This window comes from Corylus avellana, chromosome 4 (genome assembly GCF_965113065.1).
Source record: "Corylus avellana chromosome 4, dhCorAvel1.hap1.2, whole genome shotgun sequence".
NCBI lineage: Eukaryota > Viridiplantae > Streptophyta > Magnoliopsida > Fagales > Betulaceae > Corylus > Corylus avellana.
In genome coordinates this window covers 29167719-29186114 of record NC_142493.1, presented here as the reverse complement: position 1 = coordinate 29186114, position 18396 = coordinate 29167719, and the positions used below count along the sequence as shown (strand labels likewise).

The 18396-nt window shown below is 36.1% G+C and overlaps 2 protein-coding genes across 2 annotated transcripts; both read left to right on the top strand.

Annotated features, from left to right (window-relative positions):
- The first annotated feature begins 4169 nt into the window (after nt 1-4169).
- Nucleotides 4170-8025, top strand: LOC132178560 (Leucine-rich repeat protein kinase family protein). Its single transcript, XM_059591002.2, has 2 exons — nt 4170-6570; nt 7320-8025. The coding sequence occupies exons 1-2, from the start codon at nt 4314-4316 to the stop codon at nt 7832-7834; spliced, it is 2772 nt and encodes a 923-aa protein (XP_059446985.2). The 5' UTR covers nt 4170-4313; the 3' UTR covers nt 7835-8025.
- A 6643-nt stretch (nt 8026-14668) lies between these two features.
- On the top strand, nt 14669-16813 carry LOC132179953 (putative glucan endo-1,3-beta-glucosidase A6). The gene is made up of 4 exons (XM_059592774.1): nt 14669-14714; nt 14809-15283; nt 15644-16473; nt 16776-16813. Exons 1-4 carry the CDS (start codon nt 14669-14671, stop codon nt 16811-16813), a joined length of 1389 nt encoding a protein of 462 aa, XP_059448757.1.
- Nucleotides 16814-18396: the final 1583 nt, after the last annotated feature.

Sequence of the window (18396 nt, the reverse complement as noted above, 5' to 3'; positions counted from 1 at the left end):
CTAGATGGCTAGATGCTAATATCTGTCCGGGTGGAAAAGCTTTCAATAGTTGTCCTTCCAAATTTAGTAGAAACTTAGAGAGAGGGTTTTGACATTTTTTCCAATTATAGTTTTCCTCAAAAACCCTTTAATAACAATCAAAAGGCAAATAGACATTAGTAAGGGAGCTCCAACTTGATCAATGGGCAAACCAAAGAGAGGCTTCATCTAAGGATCGATGGATAGAGACTAATATGATATCAGAGCAGATGTTTTGAGTTTGAACCTTAATTCTTCAATTTTTCCTTCATTTACTCTAAAATATTTCACATGTTTAATCCAAACAGTTGAGTAGAGTGTTAAAATATTGATTAAATGATTCAATTCGTCATTCTTATCAGTTCAAACTTTTGAGATAACTAATAATTTAACAGTAGTTTTAGGGAAGAGGTTGGGTGATGAAATCAAGGATAGTTAGGTCCATCCATAGTTTCCTTGTTATAGTGTTAGTTTCTCTTAGTGTCTGTGGTTGATTTTACTTGGACCCTAAAATTCTCTGATCCTGTAGGGAGTTTTCGACTGGCTAGGCTAATAAGCTTGTCTATATAAGACTTGTTCAAAATCTTTCCATTTGTAACCTAAATGATATTTTCAACCATTCATCCTTGTCTTTCTCTTAGGAAGGAGTGAAACGACAGGTAAGTGTGAATGGGGTTTCCATGTCGTTTATGAAAAGTAATGGCCGAATGGACATACAATTACTTCACCATCCAAAGTTATCATGAGGTTGGGCCGGCATACATCCCACCAACCATCATGGCATCATCGATGTCTTCAAAGGTTCATTTATGCATGTGAAAGTTATAATGTATCCTACAAGATCCATTGATTAACATTTCATATAATCTCAATTATCCCTTAAGACAATAGTCTTACTCAGTTATAATGTATCCTACAAGATCCATTGATTAACATTTCATATAATCTCAATTATCTCTTAAGACAATAGTCTTACTCACATTATATATGTCTTTAATCTATCTATAGTCGTACAATCATATGCTCCTAGGTTGGGATTTCATTTGACGATTGCACGGCAGATCAAAAGTTATTTAGTCCTTTGATTAATTCTCGAATTCAAAGACGAAATCTTGGCCGTTGGATTTAAGTGTTTCAATATCAATTATAATATTAATATATGTTAGACTTATTAGTCACATATTAACTAACTAACTATATAATTTCCTATATAATCATACCCTATAATTATAATAATAACAATTATAACATATAAAAATATATGATATGTTGAGTATAGTTAATAGTATAGTTAGTACTACCTATGTTAACGGAAAAAATAATATTCTAACTTATAAGGCATTAGCTTAGTATATTTTATTACCCTAACTTAGTATTAACATTCTACTAGCATACTAAGTACTACTACATTAGTATGTTAGTTAATAGTATAGTTAATATACACTAACATGTTATATCACTATTCACTAACATATTAACCTATAGTTAGTAAATTAAAAAAAAAAAAAAAAAAAACTATAGTTAGTATAGATATAGATAACATACACTAATACATACATTAACATATTAACATTTAGTATACTAAAAGTATGTTTAGAATTATGTTTGAGAAATAGAACTTTTAAATAATAATAATAAAAAAACGTTTTTTTTGACAAAAACTTTAATTTTAAGCTTTTGTCAAAAGCGCTTTCAATTTTTTTTTACAAAATGAGTACTTGTTTTTTTTTCTTCGAACATACTTTTTAAGTGTTAAACGCATTTTTAAACTCCTTAAACGTACACCCAAACAGACTCTAACTAGTATTAGAATGCTATACACTCTTTAAATAAAAGCATGCAATGCATTATATAACTTTCCTCAACGTAATGGCTAAGTAATGCCTTTTAACTACCCAACAAAAAAAAGGTAAACCCTTTTTACTTTAATAAAAAGTAACCATTGATATTCTCTTAAAAAGTTCACGCAATTCTTAGTCTCTACAATTCTCTTGAAAGTTGATCAACAACTAAATTAAAAAAACTCTCAATGGTATTATCTACAACCACCAGCTGTACTAGTTGCGTTTCACTTTTCACCTTTCAAGTATCCCTCAGAAACAGTGAGAAGCTAGTGATTTGTCTAGATTGGATTTTTTTCGTTGATTTGATTGTATTTGGTTACGTTGTTTTTGTTGTCGTAAACTTCGTTGGTTGTAGTTTTGGTTCCTTCCGTTGTAGTTATAAAATAAAAGCTATGTTTGGTAAATGAAAAACAAAGAAAAGAAAAAAAGAAAGAAAGAGAAAAGTGTTAATTCGTAAAAGCACAAAGTACAGACAACGGTCCACCCACAGGGCCCAGGGAAACTTCCCAAAACCAACGGAAGCCCCGGAAAGTGTTTCCAGAGAGCGGGGTGCCAGAGTGTGGCGTGCCCAAAGAACCAAGCGCCGGATCCACGCGACATCGGCTAAGCTCTAGCTGGCATTAGCTGGCCCCCACCGCCAATTTAAATCCTCATTCTCTGGGCTGTGTGGGCCTCCCCTAGATAGGACCATATGACCTGACTCACATCGAGCAAGCATCTTTATTTTCCTTCTTTATTAATAATTAGGTGTATCCATTTCCTTTTATGGGAACTAGCAAGGGTTTTAGCTTCATTGAATTTTATCCAAACAAACACAACAACTTCATTAAATTGTTTAAGACTTCGTATACAAGGCTTTCTATTTCGAATGTATTATGCTTTAGACAATAAATATGTTCTTCAATTCGCTATTTGGCAGCGTGTTAAAGAAGCTTTCGGTCTTTTTCTTCTCATGTTCCACCTGATCAAAATATCAAAGGGCTTAACATTGGGTTTGTTTATATTAAAGGAGACACATCAGAGTCTTCCTTATATCATTACTCATTATCGTCTATGCAAAAAAAAAAAAAAAAAAAAAACCTAACAACCGTAACTAGAATTAAACTTATCTATGGCATGATCGAACCATGGACATACTAATTACTTTTCTGTAAGATATTTTTTACAGTGAGGCGTACCCTCGAGCGAACCGATTTCAATATGCTATAAAATCATTCCCATCAAGCTCTTTAAAATTTCTCTACATTTAACTTTGAGAATTTTTAAAAATTTTTTTTTTTTAAAAAAATATATATCTATTTTAACTAAATATTATTATTTTTATTAATAAATGTAATTGTCATGGAACTCACTCACTTTGATTCCATGTGAGATATTTATCAAAATGCCACCCCAACAATCAAAATAATATTAAAAAATAAATAGTTTTTGCTATTGGTGTCTTTATATTTAGTGAGGAGTTAAAGCAAATGTTAAATTTAACTTTGAATAAAGAGTTGGATAAATGATTTTTGTATGGATTTTGTGTAAAATTTAGAGAAATGTCAAATATAAAGAGCTTGATAGGAATGCTCTAATGTTCAGGTAGAGTCCACTTTTGAGACTTCCATTAACTTTTTATTTAAATAACTTCAATTAAGGCATAGTGTAAATTGGATATTTTACATATTTCAATAGGAAGTAGACGTTTCAACTTGAAAATATCAAAAAATAATACAACCATTCACACCAAATAATTTTTATTCTCTTGACAAAATACCCCACAGACAAAATATCTATTAATAAAACCATCTAAGCCAGAGTTTTGATTAGTTTTAGAGACTCCAATGTTGAAGGCTCAGAAATGGGTGGAGATTTGGTGGTGGGTGGTAGGTGTTGGATTAGAACGAATTAAAAAGTTCACATGATTGATTTGAATTAAAAAATACATTATTTTCATATATTTGATATTTTTACTTGAGATGTGTCAAATTTATATTGAAATATAAAGGGATCTCTTTATTTTTTTTTTTTTTTCCCTAAATACTCAAATTTTCATTGAAGGAATATTAAATAATAAATATATATAATTACCTTATTGATATATTTTGTTTACTACGTTATACTTCCTATAAATGCACTCATTATGATATAAAATATAACCATATTGAATATTTCCTACAATGAACTTATGAAATTATGAACACAAGAAGCCTATAATTAATAAAAATATATATATTTTATTTCTTTTGATTCTCTCTTCTCTCATAACAATATTTTGTTTTATTTTTATTTTACCTCTCAACACCAACAAACGAACAATTTAAGCCTCGACTCTTGTAGCCACAGCAGAAACCCCCTCTCCCCAGCCCAACACCCTTCGCAAAACACGCGCAGAGACAACCCACAGACTCTCGCCGCCTGAGGAAAGATCCGCCCCCTCCCTCCGCCTCTCGCTCTCTCTATCTGGAAATGGGTCACTCGAGGACCCTTCTTTGTCTCTCTGCCTTCATTCTCCTCGCTCTTTCATCCTTCACCGCCGCCGATGACGCCGCCGTCATGTCCGAGCTCCTCGCCGCTCTCACCCCGGCCCCGAGCGGCTGGTCCGCCAGCACGGCCCCCTGTAGCTGGAAAAACGTGAACTGCGACGGCGGTCGTGTCACCTCCATCAACTTGGCTTCCCAGAGTCTGTCGGGGACTCTTCCCTCTAATCTCGGCTCTCTCACCCAGCTCACCTCTCTCTCTCTCCAAGGGAACTCCTTCTCTGGCCCCCTACCCTCCCTCGCCAACCTCTCCTCTCTCCAGAAACTCTACCTTGACAACAACAATTTCACCTCCATCCCCAGCGGCTTCTTCCAAGGACTCACCAGCTTGCAGACCTTGAGCTTGAGTCAGAACATTGATCTTGCACCCTGGACTATCCCCAACGAGTTGACTCAGGCCACTAGCCTCGTCACGCTCTACGCCAGCAGTTCGAATGTGGTTGGGTCCTTACCGGATATCTTCGACAGCTTCCCGAGTCTGACGGATCTCCGGCTTTCATACAACAATCTCACTGGCCCTTTGCCTAAATCTTTTGGAGGATCTGGGATTCAGAACCTCTGGCTCAACAACCAGCTAAATGGCTTGTCGGGTACCATCGACGTGTTGTCTTCGATGACCCAGTTGTACCAGGTGTGGCTCCACAAGAACCAGTTCACGGGTCCGATCCCAGATTTGTCGAAATGCACAAGCTTGTTCGATCTTCAGCTCCGCGACAACCAGTTCACTGGCCTCGTCCCAGACTCATTAATGTCACTTCCCAGCTTGAAGAACATTTCTTTGGCTAACAATGAGCTCCAAGGTCCTTACCCTGCGTTCCCGTCCACTGTGACCACGGCCAATGACGGTACCAATAGCTACTGCAAGACCACCTCGGGGCCTTGTGATTCACAGGTGACGGTATTGCTCGAGGTCGCAGCGGCGTTGGGGTACCCGATCAAGCTAGCCAGTTCCTGGCAAGGTAACGACGTCTGCGTTAGTTGGAGTTATATTACATGCGATTCGCAGAAGAAGGTTACCAACGTGAATTTCGCGAAACTGGGTTTTGTGGGGACGATCTCACCAGCCATTGCGAATCTGACATCGTTGAGGGTTTTGAATCTAAATGATAATCACTTGACCGGTTCCATACCTGATAACTTGGCCTCCTTGCCGGACCTGCAGATTTTTGACGTTTCGAACAATAACCTTACTGGGTCGATACCGAAATTCACATCAACGGTGAAGTTCAGTTCGACCGGCAATCCGCTGCTTGGGACGACTACTCCGAGCCCTGGAAATGGAGGAGGTACATCCCCGGGTTCGAATGGCACAACGCCTGGGAGTTCGGCCGGAACAGGGTCGGGTGGTTCTTCCGTCTCTACCGGTATGATTGCTGGTATAGTTATTGCTGTGGTGATTTTCGTTGTGGTTGTGATATTTGTTTCGATTAAATGCTATGTTGGTAGGCGGCATAGGAAGTTTGGAAGGGTGGAGAACCCTGAAAATGGAAAGGAAGTTGTTAAGAATGGCATAATCGGTGGTGTGAATGGGTATGGAGGAGTGCCAAGTGAGTTGCAAAGCCAGAGCAGTGGTGATCCTAGTGATCTTCCTGTTTTCGAGGGTGGAAATGTCGCAATTTCAATCCAAGTTCTTAGACAAGTCACTAACAATTTTAGTGAAGATAACATTTTAGGCAGGGGGGGATTTGGAGTTGTGTACAAAGGAGAATTGCATGATGGGACTAAGATTGCTGTGAAGAGGATGGAATCTGTGGCAATGGGTAGCAAAGGAATGAATGAATTTCAGGCTGAGATTGCAGTCCTTACTAAAGTTAGGCATAGGCATCTGGTTGCGCTTTTAGGATCCTGTGTCAATGGCAATGAGAGGCTTTTGGTGTTCGAGTATATGCCTCAGGGGACGTTAACACAGCATTTGTTCGATTGGCAAGAGAATGGCCACTCTCCTCTTACTTGGAAGCAGAGGGTTACAATAGCATTGGATGTGGGACGAGGAGTGGAGTATCTCCACAGCCTAGCTCAACAAAGTTTCATTCATAGAGATTTAAAACCCTCCAACATACTTCTTGGGGATGATATGAGGGCCAAGGTCGCAGATTTTGGTTTGGTTAAAAATGCGCCCGATGGGAAGTACTCTGTGGAGACACGTTTGGCTGGGACATTTGGCTATCTCGCACCCGAGTATGCAGGTAAGACATGTCTGAGATTTCTATTATCTTGTTTTAATTGAATCAATCAGGGTGTTGCCAAACTTTCATATTTACTTGCAAAATATCTGTTCACATCCTGCTCAACTCGTAGAATTTGTAATCATTTTGTTCCCATATGCTTTACCCCTTTTATTTGGGAAAGAAAAAATTATTGAAACATCCTGCATTCTGCCTGACAAGATCCTAAAATCCGAAAAGAGGAAGGGAACACAAATAGTATTAGTATGAGAATGATTGGAAATGTTAACCGTTAATAAAAAGCATTGTATTTTGGAGTTGTAGTTTACATAACCTTAATTATTAATAGAAAATACTACTAGGATTATGAGAACTTGATTATTTGCATTTTGTTCCCCAATAACCAGTTTTGCATTATCACATGGTCGACTCAGAACTATTCTCTAACCAATTACCCTGTTAATTTTTTTGGGGCTAGGTGTTATACATTTGCATACTCGCACGCATTTCCTGTTTTATGGGGGGGTGACATGTTTTCTAATTTGCTTGTGTCATATGGATTTTTCTCTGCACGAAATTTTTTTCTTTTCAAGCATTACCCTCAATTTTTGTTCTGGAATATTAGTATGAGCACGTCTCAGGTTGTTTGTTAACTGATTTCCACTGTGAATAATCCTTGTCTGGTTTGATTAACTTGCTTGGAATATGTACTTTTAATTGTTATTGCACTCTTTGAAGTCAGCTTGATCATTTTCTTTCTTTGTGAACAGCTACTGGTAGAGTGACAACAAAAGTGGATGTGTATGCTTATGGAGTGGTTTTGATGGAGCTGATTACTGGTAGAAAAGCCCTGGATGATAGTGTGCCAGATGAGAGGTCTCATCTGGTCACATGGTTCCGTCGGGTTCTAATAAACAAGGATAACATACCCAAGGCCATTGATCAAACTCTTGACCCCGACGAAGAGACAATGGAGAGCATATACAAAGTAGCTGAGCTTGCAGGACATTGCACTGCTCGCGAGCCATACCAAAGACCAGATATGGGGCATGCAGTCAACATCTTAAGCCCTCTTGTAGAGCAGTGGAAACCATCTTCTCAAGAAGCAGAAGAGACCAATGGCATTGACTTACACATGAGCCTTCCTCAAGCTCTTCAAAGATGGCAAGCCAATGAAGGTACTTCCACAGTGTTCAATGATATGTCCTACTCCCAAAGTCAATCAAGCATCCCCTCAAAACCTTCAGGGTTTGCAGACTCGTTTGATTCAATGGATTGCCGATGAGTAGAGGGGAAAAAAAAAAAAAAAAACCTTAAAACTGGGGAGCAAGAGGGAAAGAAAAAAGGGCAGGATCCTAAGCTGCTTGTTCTTTTTTTGTTTGTTGTTTTCTCCATCTTTTGCTGTACTAAACCAGCAGATGTACAAGCTTGCTGTTGTTCTGTTGATTCTTTAAAGCTAACCAATTTATTTGCGATGGTCGAGGGGCTATCCTGGAAGAAAGGAAAAGGGTACAGTACAGATCGATTTGTATGATATTTTTTTTTAAAGTTGAAGAAAATGTTGGTTCTTTATTGATTACGGATCTCAGATTATGAACAATTTATATGGGCGTTTCTGAGTCTTAATGCATCTTCAAACATAGCCCGATTATCTCATTCGGGGAATTAGGATCCTTCCCAGTTCAAGGATAATATCCAATTAAGTATATTGGAGGCGATATTTTTGAATCCTCAAAAAGTTAAAAAACAAAAATATCCCTAAAAAATAACTATTTGAACCCATTAAGGAGCATAAATGGAAGAGATTGTAATAATTATAATTATTGCAAATTAAAATATTATCTAGTTTAAAATATGAACCAGATAATATTCAGTTAGTTATGTTATAAAGGTATTTTTATCTTTTCACTTATTAAAAAGATAAAATATTTTTTTAATATAACTAACTAGATATTATGCCAAAGATCTTAACGTAATTGGCGTTGAAAAGGGCTGGAGTCAAAGTTGATGGTCATTAAAAACACAATAAGAAAACCTTGGAATAATTTTAAATGTTTCAGGAAGATTCTATCCCTATGATATAGTAAAGAAGATTTAGATAGAGACGTGGTATTTTTGATTATTTTATAGGGCGAGTTGGGGTTGGGTGGGATTGTTTAGCTGGGAAGTGTAAAATCTCACATGCGAGACGAGAAAGCGGCAGCAGTGACAGTGCAGCACGTTAAGGGTACTTGAAAAGTGGGACATCTTACTTTTGGATGACTTTTGCAATGCGGCACATGTTGTGGGACCTTTTGTTTTTTTGGGCAGGTATTAGATGCTTCCTTCAGATACGCAACAGCGGTGCTTTTACGGTGGAATATGTCTATTTTTATAAAAATAATAATTTTTAAATTAAAAACTAGCGCATGATATCTAATATTATTTGTATATAAATTATGTAATAGCATAGCATATCAATAGATAAGAAATATATGTCTAATTGTGTTGTCACTACCAAAATGCAAGTTGCAGCAGTTGAAAATCATTGTTAGCTGATGATGAGTTTACACCACGAAAACTGTAATTGCCAACGAGAGATGAGTAGTAGACGTACGTAGAGCATTTCAATGACACATACTTTATATTTGTTTTTAGAGTAATGTTATTTATTGCATCTATTTTGAGTTGAAACAAGGAGGATTGTACTTATGTTTCTCAAAGGGTAGGGGGTTTTGGTGGATTGGAAAAGGTAGCTCAACCATTCAGGAGAGAGAGATGGAAAGAGATTTTATATCATACTTTTGGTTTTTGATTAATCGACTAAGAGTCTGTTTGAGATTGCGTTTCAGAAATAAAGCTTTTAAGTCAAAAAGAGCTTTTGGGCAAAAACTTCATTTTTAAGCTTTTGTCAAAAGTGTTTTTTTTTTGACAATTTTAAGCTTTTTAGACCCTTAAAAACGCTTTTAATTTTTTTAGCAAACGAGTATTTTTTTCGTCAAACGAACTTTTTGAGTGTTAAAAGCACTTTTAAGCCCCTCAAACGCAATCCAAAACAAGCCCTAAGTAAAGTTAGAAAGTCTAGTCAATTCTATGCATGTTAAGACCACTCACAATGGATGAGTCAAATGGTATTTTTATCTCAAATGGCTAATCAGATTTGTAAATCTCCCCCCATACTGGATTAGCCAAAAAAAATTCTACATGTAGCGGCACTATTAATGGGAGCCATTTTATTTTCTCATATTATTTCTCTTTCACGTCTCTCTTTTCCCAAAATTTTTTCATACTATTTCTCTCTTCATATCTCTTTTTTTTTCTAAAAAGTTGAAAATGGGATGAAAACTACAATCCTTATAAAAAAATTTAAATAAATAAATGATATAGATAAAAAAAAAAAGATAATCGGATGTATGGTGTCTTTTAAAACTCATTAGTTAAACTAAATAAAGTGAGTTTTGATTATGCATTTTGCATAAAAATATACATAAACCACTGTAAATGCTCTTTCGATTGTTGTACGAACGAGCTATTATACATTTGTCTTTTTTAATAATAAAGAGCCATTATACATGTTATGCCATTATTTTAGTGAAAATTTATTTATTTAGCAGTTAGGTTTTCATCTGATTTGGATTTAGTTATTGATTTCCAATTTTAAAAATAAGGTTCTTAAGTTTTGTTCTAGTTTCAAATAGGTTGTTTGGTCGCTTTATTGTCAAAATTAACAGATTATCATATGTCAAGTGTCTCGTTTGACACATCAACATTCATGTCAACACCTAATCAATGTTACATCAGGTGTCATGTTATCGGGGTGTACATGGAGATACAGAAATACATCGTTTTGACACGTCAACATATTAATTTAATTTAAAAAATAAATCTTAAAAAAAAAAATAATAAATAAATTGAAGCAGCCACCCCCAACCCCTATGGGGTGGCTTGCCATGGGGTTAGGGGTAGCTTTCCACTCGCTCCTTCAATTTTTTTTTTAAAAAAAATAAATAAATAAATATGCTGATGTGGCAAAACAATGTGTTTAGTTGGGATTGACGGGCGTTAAACATTTGGGAAAAAATGTAAGAGTAAGGGTTAATTTGCCTTTTCCCAATAAGTAAAAATTCGAGAAAAAAAAAAAAGTTCAAGAGTTTTCTGTTTTGGAGCGTTTACTCAAAGATTTATAAGATATATACCAAAAAAAAAAAAAAAAAAAAAAAGGAGCTAACTTTGAATGCCTAAAACTAATCCATCTAAGTGATCTAACCTCCTTCGGGGGGGTCAAACTTTTGGAGAAAAGAAACAAAAACTTAAGAACAAGATTTGGTACTCATTATAGGCTGGTACTCAAAAATGTTTTTATGTATGAACTTTATATATCGGAAAGTATGATCGCCAATAATCTACGTTATGACCAAATATGTATTGAAGATTGCTAAGAGAAAAAATTATTGTAATACATGCCAATCGTTTCCATCACTTTTTGTTGTATAGTGACGATCGTCGACAGGTGATGAGGACATGAGATCTTTAGAGGCGAGAAATTATTTTTTTTTATTTTTTATTTTTCACCTTAAGTTCTATAAGTACACAATCTTAATCTACAACTACAAGTCCTTAGCTCTTTTTTTTTTTTAGTTGTAACTCCTTATTGTAAATGCAGCCCATATGTTAACGACACAAGACAAGGATTTCTATGGAGAAAGTATCAACACACTCGTATGATGGGTACTAATTTTTGTTAATTATCTGGTTTTTGTTTTTGAAAAAGTATTTCACTATAAGATGTCAAATTGATTGGTTTTACACGTATAGAGTTGAGGTTTTTTGTTGTTGTTGAATGATAATTTGTTAATTTTGACAGTAAAGTGGCACAGTAGAGTGGCAGAGAAACCTATTTAAAACTTGGGTAAAACCTAAAGACCTTATTCTTGAATTGAAACCTAAGCACTAAATTCAAATCAGATGAAAACTTAGGGAATAAATATGATTTTTTTTCATTATTTTAATTAAATAGGATTTTAAAACAAATCAAGTTTGTTTTTTAACACCTCAGTTTAGCTTGATTAAATGTTTGTTTAAACTCCTTGGGGAACTAAACAAATTAAACTCAAGTTTAAGTTGGACTACTTAACCAATTAAGCTTCTCAAAAGTTGAATTCCGCTTGATATATTTGTAAACACTAAATGATCTTTCATTTGGACTTCATATAATTTGGACGCTCAGGTTAAATATATTCAAAATCAAAACACTCATGTCACTTGATGTCTTGAGTATTTTTCTTTTTCCTACCTCTATAGTCTCTCTAATAACAAGGGTCAAGGATCTTACTCATGAAAAAAATCCAAACAAAGTGATTAAGGCTCTAATACCCATTAAAAAAAAAATCATTTTCGACTCATGTAGCAATAATTCAGATTATCTAATAAACCAGTTATTAAGCTTATAGGAAGAGATAAATTTAATCACTTAATCCTTACTTCAACATTTCCCCCACGTGTGGGCTCAAACTCTTTTTTAATATGTGAGGCCAACACGTGGAATATTTTATTTAAATGAGGGGTGATTTGACAGAGTCATGGCTTTAATAACTGCAAGATTGCCATGTACTTGCTCTAGGATTACAATTCTATCTTCATCTATTTACAAATCAATATTCTTATCTCCAGACTTTATCTTTGGTGAAGATAGATTTTTGGTAGCTTTATCCTTCTCAATGAGATTTATCTTTGAATTTAAAACTGTTGGTGAGGAGTTATAAGAGTTATCCTTTACAGTTGGTATCACTACAATCCAACAAAGCATAAAATAAAATCAACGTAAGAACTTGTTAATAAAGTAGAAACCTTTTGAATAAATCTTCAAAAGAAAAAGCACCCAAAGAACTGTCAAGTTAATTGCTCACAAAACCTTAATAATTCAAGACTAACATGTTTTGTTTTTCTTTCCCTAATCCCTAATAAGTAGATGTTTTATTTGTCATTGTGTGGCCTTTCTTAATTACCAACTCCTACAGCACTGAGAAAGGCAATGAAATCTGCCGACCATAGCAATAAAAAAGAGAGTATTAGGTAGATCCACTATGAAATTGGTTGGCTGCAGAAATTATACGCGTTTGTTTTTTTATCAATTGACCTTTTCGATCTTTGGCGTTTTGAGGGAGCATAAGGCCATGAATCACGTAGAACTATCTATACACATACGTGGTTTTTAAGAAAGCTCTAGAGCAAAACAAATTGTCAGCATTAGTTGTAATTAGGTAATTGGGTGAGTCACCTCAGAGTAGGGTGACCGGCCGCCTCTCACCCGTGAGGGGTAGCCTCCTCTTGGAGTGGGGAGGTTGATCGCCCCGCATTAGATGATGGGTGGCTCGTCTTTTATTTAATTGTTTTTTTTTTCTTACTTTGGGAATAAAACAATAATTTTATAACAATTTGAGTCACAAATTATACTACATGTCAATCAAAGATTGGTTGTGACATGAATTTACGTATCCATCTAATAGTTTTTGTCAAAAACATAGGCGGCATTTTGCATTTATTCATATGAAGCTGATCAGGGGTCAAAGCTACCCAATTGGCACCCATGTGATTGCCGACTCCCAAGTTTTTGACGTCTTTTTTATTCTTTTCTAGGCATTTTAGTATTGTTTTTCTTCTTCTTTAATGAGCTTGGGTTGAACTTCTAAGCTCAAATGTTCATGAACAGTACCGTATAAGTTTGGTTGGAGTTCAGTTCGTTTAATAAAGTAGTCTAATTTGAACAATAAATCTAGCTCAAGTATTAAACAAGTCAAATTCGTATGTACACAACTTGGATGTACATAGCCATTATCTAGGGCCGTAAATGAACCGAGCAGTTAAAACTCGGCTAGATCACAATTGAAGCGCGCGCTAATAGGATAGCAATTGGATTTTAACTTTCGTCCAATGCACCCTAGAATAATTGGACATCTCATACACACAGGATTGTACTGCAGAAAGCCTAAATGCAATTATGCAAAGCACATCATTTTTTATTATTATTTTTTTTGTTTCTGTCGGCCCACATAAACTCGATTGGGCTGAAAGTTGACTACTGTGGACATGCTTGCAATCCACACTTGCAAATGTTGTTTAAACTCCAGGCATTCCCGGCCCATTGCTCAAATTGTGCCAAATCAGGCCACGTTCAACCCAAGTAGTAGTAGGCCTATTGTGACATTAAAATCCCTATGCCCCTGGCCCGTCTTCAGCTTTTGTGCCTATATCCTTTTATGCGGCCATGTTTTAGGCTTTTGCCCAAGATGTAGAGGACCAAGTCATCTATGGTATCTTTGGTATTATTTATGAATCTATTTCCTGATTTCGGATTTCCAATTTCAGCACTGTTTACTTTGTATGGGTTTGTTGTTCAGAAACCTACCTCTCTTGAATTTTTATTCCATTGTAACCCTTTTTTTCTAATATAATGTGGAAGACAATTAAGAACCCTTTAATAACTATATGTGTTCATACCCCACAAACTCGCATTTGAAAGGGAGCTGGTTCTTGTTAAATCATGGGCAAATTTATCCAAAAAGAACTAGTTCCCCTCCGGTCGAGAGAGGATCCCAGTCCCACAAACTCTTCCTTTCCTTTGGTGGGCCTGGGCCCAAAAACCAAAGAAAGAAAGAAAAAAAACCGTTGCCCTTGGACGCCCTCACGCCCCTATATATGTAAGTTGTTTAAAATGAAAGTCTCACTTCTCTTTCATTACATAATTCAAACGTAGCTTTTGACGTGCCCCAACGTCTCCATTTCCTCACTTTAATTCTAACTACCTTCCTTCAACTATCTACCAAATGAAGATCGAACGAGAAACAAATCGAATCCAACATAATCCTTGCCTTTTCCTTTTTACATTTCACTATAATTACTTCATCATTTGTGTCTCATGCTTTCCAATTCATACATTCAATCTCGATTTCCAATTTTAACACACAAAGATCATCGAGATATTCAAAACCTTAACACCAATATCTCTATATCCACACCTTCTGCATTCTATCTCCCTCCCTTCTTTAAAAGCAACCCAATTGCATGAACCACAAGAAACCCATCCCATATATGCATGCCACTAATCCATATAATTAAGCAAATTAAGCAGTACGATCGAGACATGGGTCTTGTTGCTTTCTTCCTCTTCTGTCTTGTTGGTCTCTCAAGTAAGTTCATTTCTTCAAACTAATTATTAACTAAACCATATTAATTAATTATGCTAACATGATTGATCACTTCTTTCTTTGATTTGCATGACAGGTGCAGAAATTTCGAGCAAGATAGGCATAAACTACGGCAGGCTAGGAAACAACTTGCCCTCTCCAAGGCAAACCATGGCGCACATCCAAGCTGTGAAAGCAGGCCGCGTGAAACTCTACGACGCCAACCCAGAAATGTTGAGGCTTCTTTCAGGAACCAAGCTCCAAGTTTCTATTATGGTCTCAAACCGCGAAATATCAGGCATTGCTTCCAGCCAGACCGCCGCCGATGAATGGGTCCGAAACAATGTCGTTCCGTACTACCCCGACACCATGATCCGTTTCCTACTTGTCGGCAACGAGGTCCTCAGCTCCTTGTCAGACCGAGATCGGCAAATGTGGTTCGATCTTGTCCCGGCCATGCACAAAATCAAAATCTCTCTCAAAGCCCAAAATATCTCCAACATCAAAATCGGTACCCCGTTGGCCATGGACGTAATGCGATCAACTTTCCCACCATCAACCGGGATGTTCAGGTTGTTAATCATATCTCAAAAACTCAAATTTTATAGATATTTAATTAAAATGAAACGTAAATTATAAAGACGACATTTTAACTGGATTTGGATCCTTTCATATTTTTTAAAATATGAGTTATTCATTTTGTCTAACGATCTAAATAAGTACGGAAGTTTGTATTACTGAGGCAAGTGGATTTGATATGTTGAAAACTAATATTAATTTCCTCGGTAACACACAAACTTTGCATTTATTTAGACTTTCAGATGAAATGAAGGGTTAGACTGTTAAAATTAATCTAAGGGGATCTCAATCCGTTTTAACTCATGATATTTGTTCTTGATGAATTTAATCATTTTATTTATATTCTAACACAGGTCCAATGTATTGAACACGGTGATGATACCATTGCTACAATTCTTGCATGAAACCAAATCGTATTTCTTCCTAGACGTGTACCCATACTTCCCGTGGGCGGCCAACCCCGCTCACATTAGCCTTGATTACGCATTACTTAAAGGAAGGACTCGCTACATTGACCCTGGAAACGGCTTAATCTACACAAATTTGCTTGATCAAATGCTTGACTCGGTGACCTTCGCCATGACCAAGCTCGGCTTTCCGGACATCCGGATTTTGATATCGGAGACGGGTTGGCCAAGCGCAGGTGATATCGAACAACCGGGAGCAAATATACAAAATTCAGCCACCTACAACCGGAATCTTGTACACAAGATAACAGCAAAACCACCCATTGGGACCCCGGCTAGGCCTGGCATCGTTATACCGACATTCTTATTCGCGTTGTACAATGAGAACCAAAAGGGTGGTCCAGGAACAGAGCGGAATTGGGGGTTGTTGCGCCCGGACGGGACACCGGTTTACGACATCGACCTGTTGGGGAAGCGGCCTTTATCGGACTATGTGCCATTGCCGATGGCGAAAAACAACGTGCCTTACAGGGGCAAGGTTTGGTGCGTGGTGGCTAGAGGGGCGAATTTGTTGGAGTTAAGAGCAGCATTGGCGTTCGCTTGCCGTGAAAGTAACGGCACATGTGATGCGCTTGCGCCGAGGAGGGAGTGTTACGAACCCGTTTCGTTGTTCTGGCATGCGAGTTATGCATTTAGCTCCTACTGGGCAAGGTTTCGGAGTCGGGGCGCGACTTGCTATTTCAACGGACTTGCGCAACAAACGACAAAGAATCCTAGTGAGTTTTCTCAACTAAATACTACTTAAAAAAACGGGTATATTCCCGGCCGGCTTAGCCCTACTAGATTTTTGGAATACGGTGCAAAATACTCATTCCGTACAACTGATACGAGTATGGTTATGCATACAGACGTGGCTTCAAAAAATTGTTTACACACATGAAACGTCGAAACCTTTAAAGTTAGACATGATGTTTTGTGTGGCATCGGAACCAAGTGATTAATTGCCTTTTTTTTTTGTTTTTGTTTTTTTTTTCTTTTTTTAATAATTATTTGCTTGTTTGGATTATGAATTGAGCAGGTCGTGGATTTTGCAAGTTCCCAAGTGTGGCTGTTTGAAGAATGAAGATGATCAAGGCCGATACACTTGATCATGCATGGTTCACATATTTTAACTAGTTCTAAAGAAAGTGTGCTGACATATATATATATATATATATATATATATATTGGCTAAGTGAATGTAACTTGTTATAATATATTTTGGATATTTGCTTTTATTGGCCTCGTATCATAATTTATTTATTTATTTATTATTATTATTTTCTCTTTTATTATGAGAATATTCTTAAATTCGTAAAATGCAATTGCTTTGTTCATGCAAGACTTGCTGCCTCTATCTGTATATGCGAATGTGAGAAATAAAAATTACTAACCGCATATGTCGATGAAAATAACAGATTTAGAGTCGGTAAGCGTCGTATAAATATGCTAAGTGTGATTGATGATCTACATTTAAGGCTCAATACTTTAACACCTGATTACATTTATCTTAAGTCTGATTAAGGTTGAAGTTTTCAAAAGAACTCCACCAGGTTGAAGGACAAGATTCCATATTTGTAGGCAATCAAAATTAGCAAGAGAACTTTTCTTCGAAATGGATATACATGGACCATTTATTGGGAAAGAGACAGAGATAATTTCACGTAAAGACAGAGGTAAGAATAATCGAGTTGACTTTTTGTGATTTTTTTTTTATAAAAAAACACGAAATGGATATACATGGACGATGTCTTGTGAAAGAGACAGAGATAATTTCACCTAAAGACAGAGGTAGGTAGGAATAATCGAGTTGACTTTTTGTGATATTTTTTAAAATTGGAGATTATTTTTGTGAAATTAATTACAATTTAAAAGCACCTTAAAAATAAAAAATAAAAATTCAAGCAACCAGGCAAATAAATTATTTGACCCACCCATGAGATCAATCACAACGGATTTACAGCGTAGCTACACATGGATCATATTGCAATAATATTAAAAATTGAGGTATGAAATTGATGCAATCGAAAAAGAAAGGTCAAATAGGAATATGAATAAAATTGCAAGGTTTATTGGTTTAAAATTAAGTGTTGGAATTGAGTGATGATTTAATTAAATGATGTGACACATTATATATTACTAATTATAATAAAATAAAATTTTGACCGTGAAATAGTTATTCTCTATATATATTTTTTCAATTTAGAAGAACATAAGAGAGCGATCAACTATGACTACTTTACTTTGACGTGACTATAATAGTATATACCCGCTGAAAATTTATTAGGAGGGGCCTAAACAACAAAGAATCTTAGATGCTCTCTCAAGATCAATTAAGCTATAATCTGACGCAGCCTCACTATAACTTAAAGTGATTAATACTAATTAGGAGTGACTGAATCCTTTTCGAGTTTCAAACTCACTTTTAACTCACTAAATCACCCCATTGATTGTAGTTCTTCTCTATCGCACTTGAGGTGGAGAGTGTCATATTACTTGCATTCAATATATATATATATATATATATATATATATATATATATATATATATATATTCATTAAACATAAACAAAACCACAACCAAGGCACTAAATCACCCCAGTGATTGTAGTTCTTCTCTATCGCACTTGAGGTGGAGAGTGTCATATTACTTGCATTCA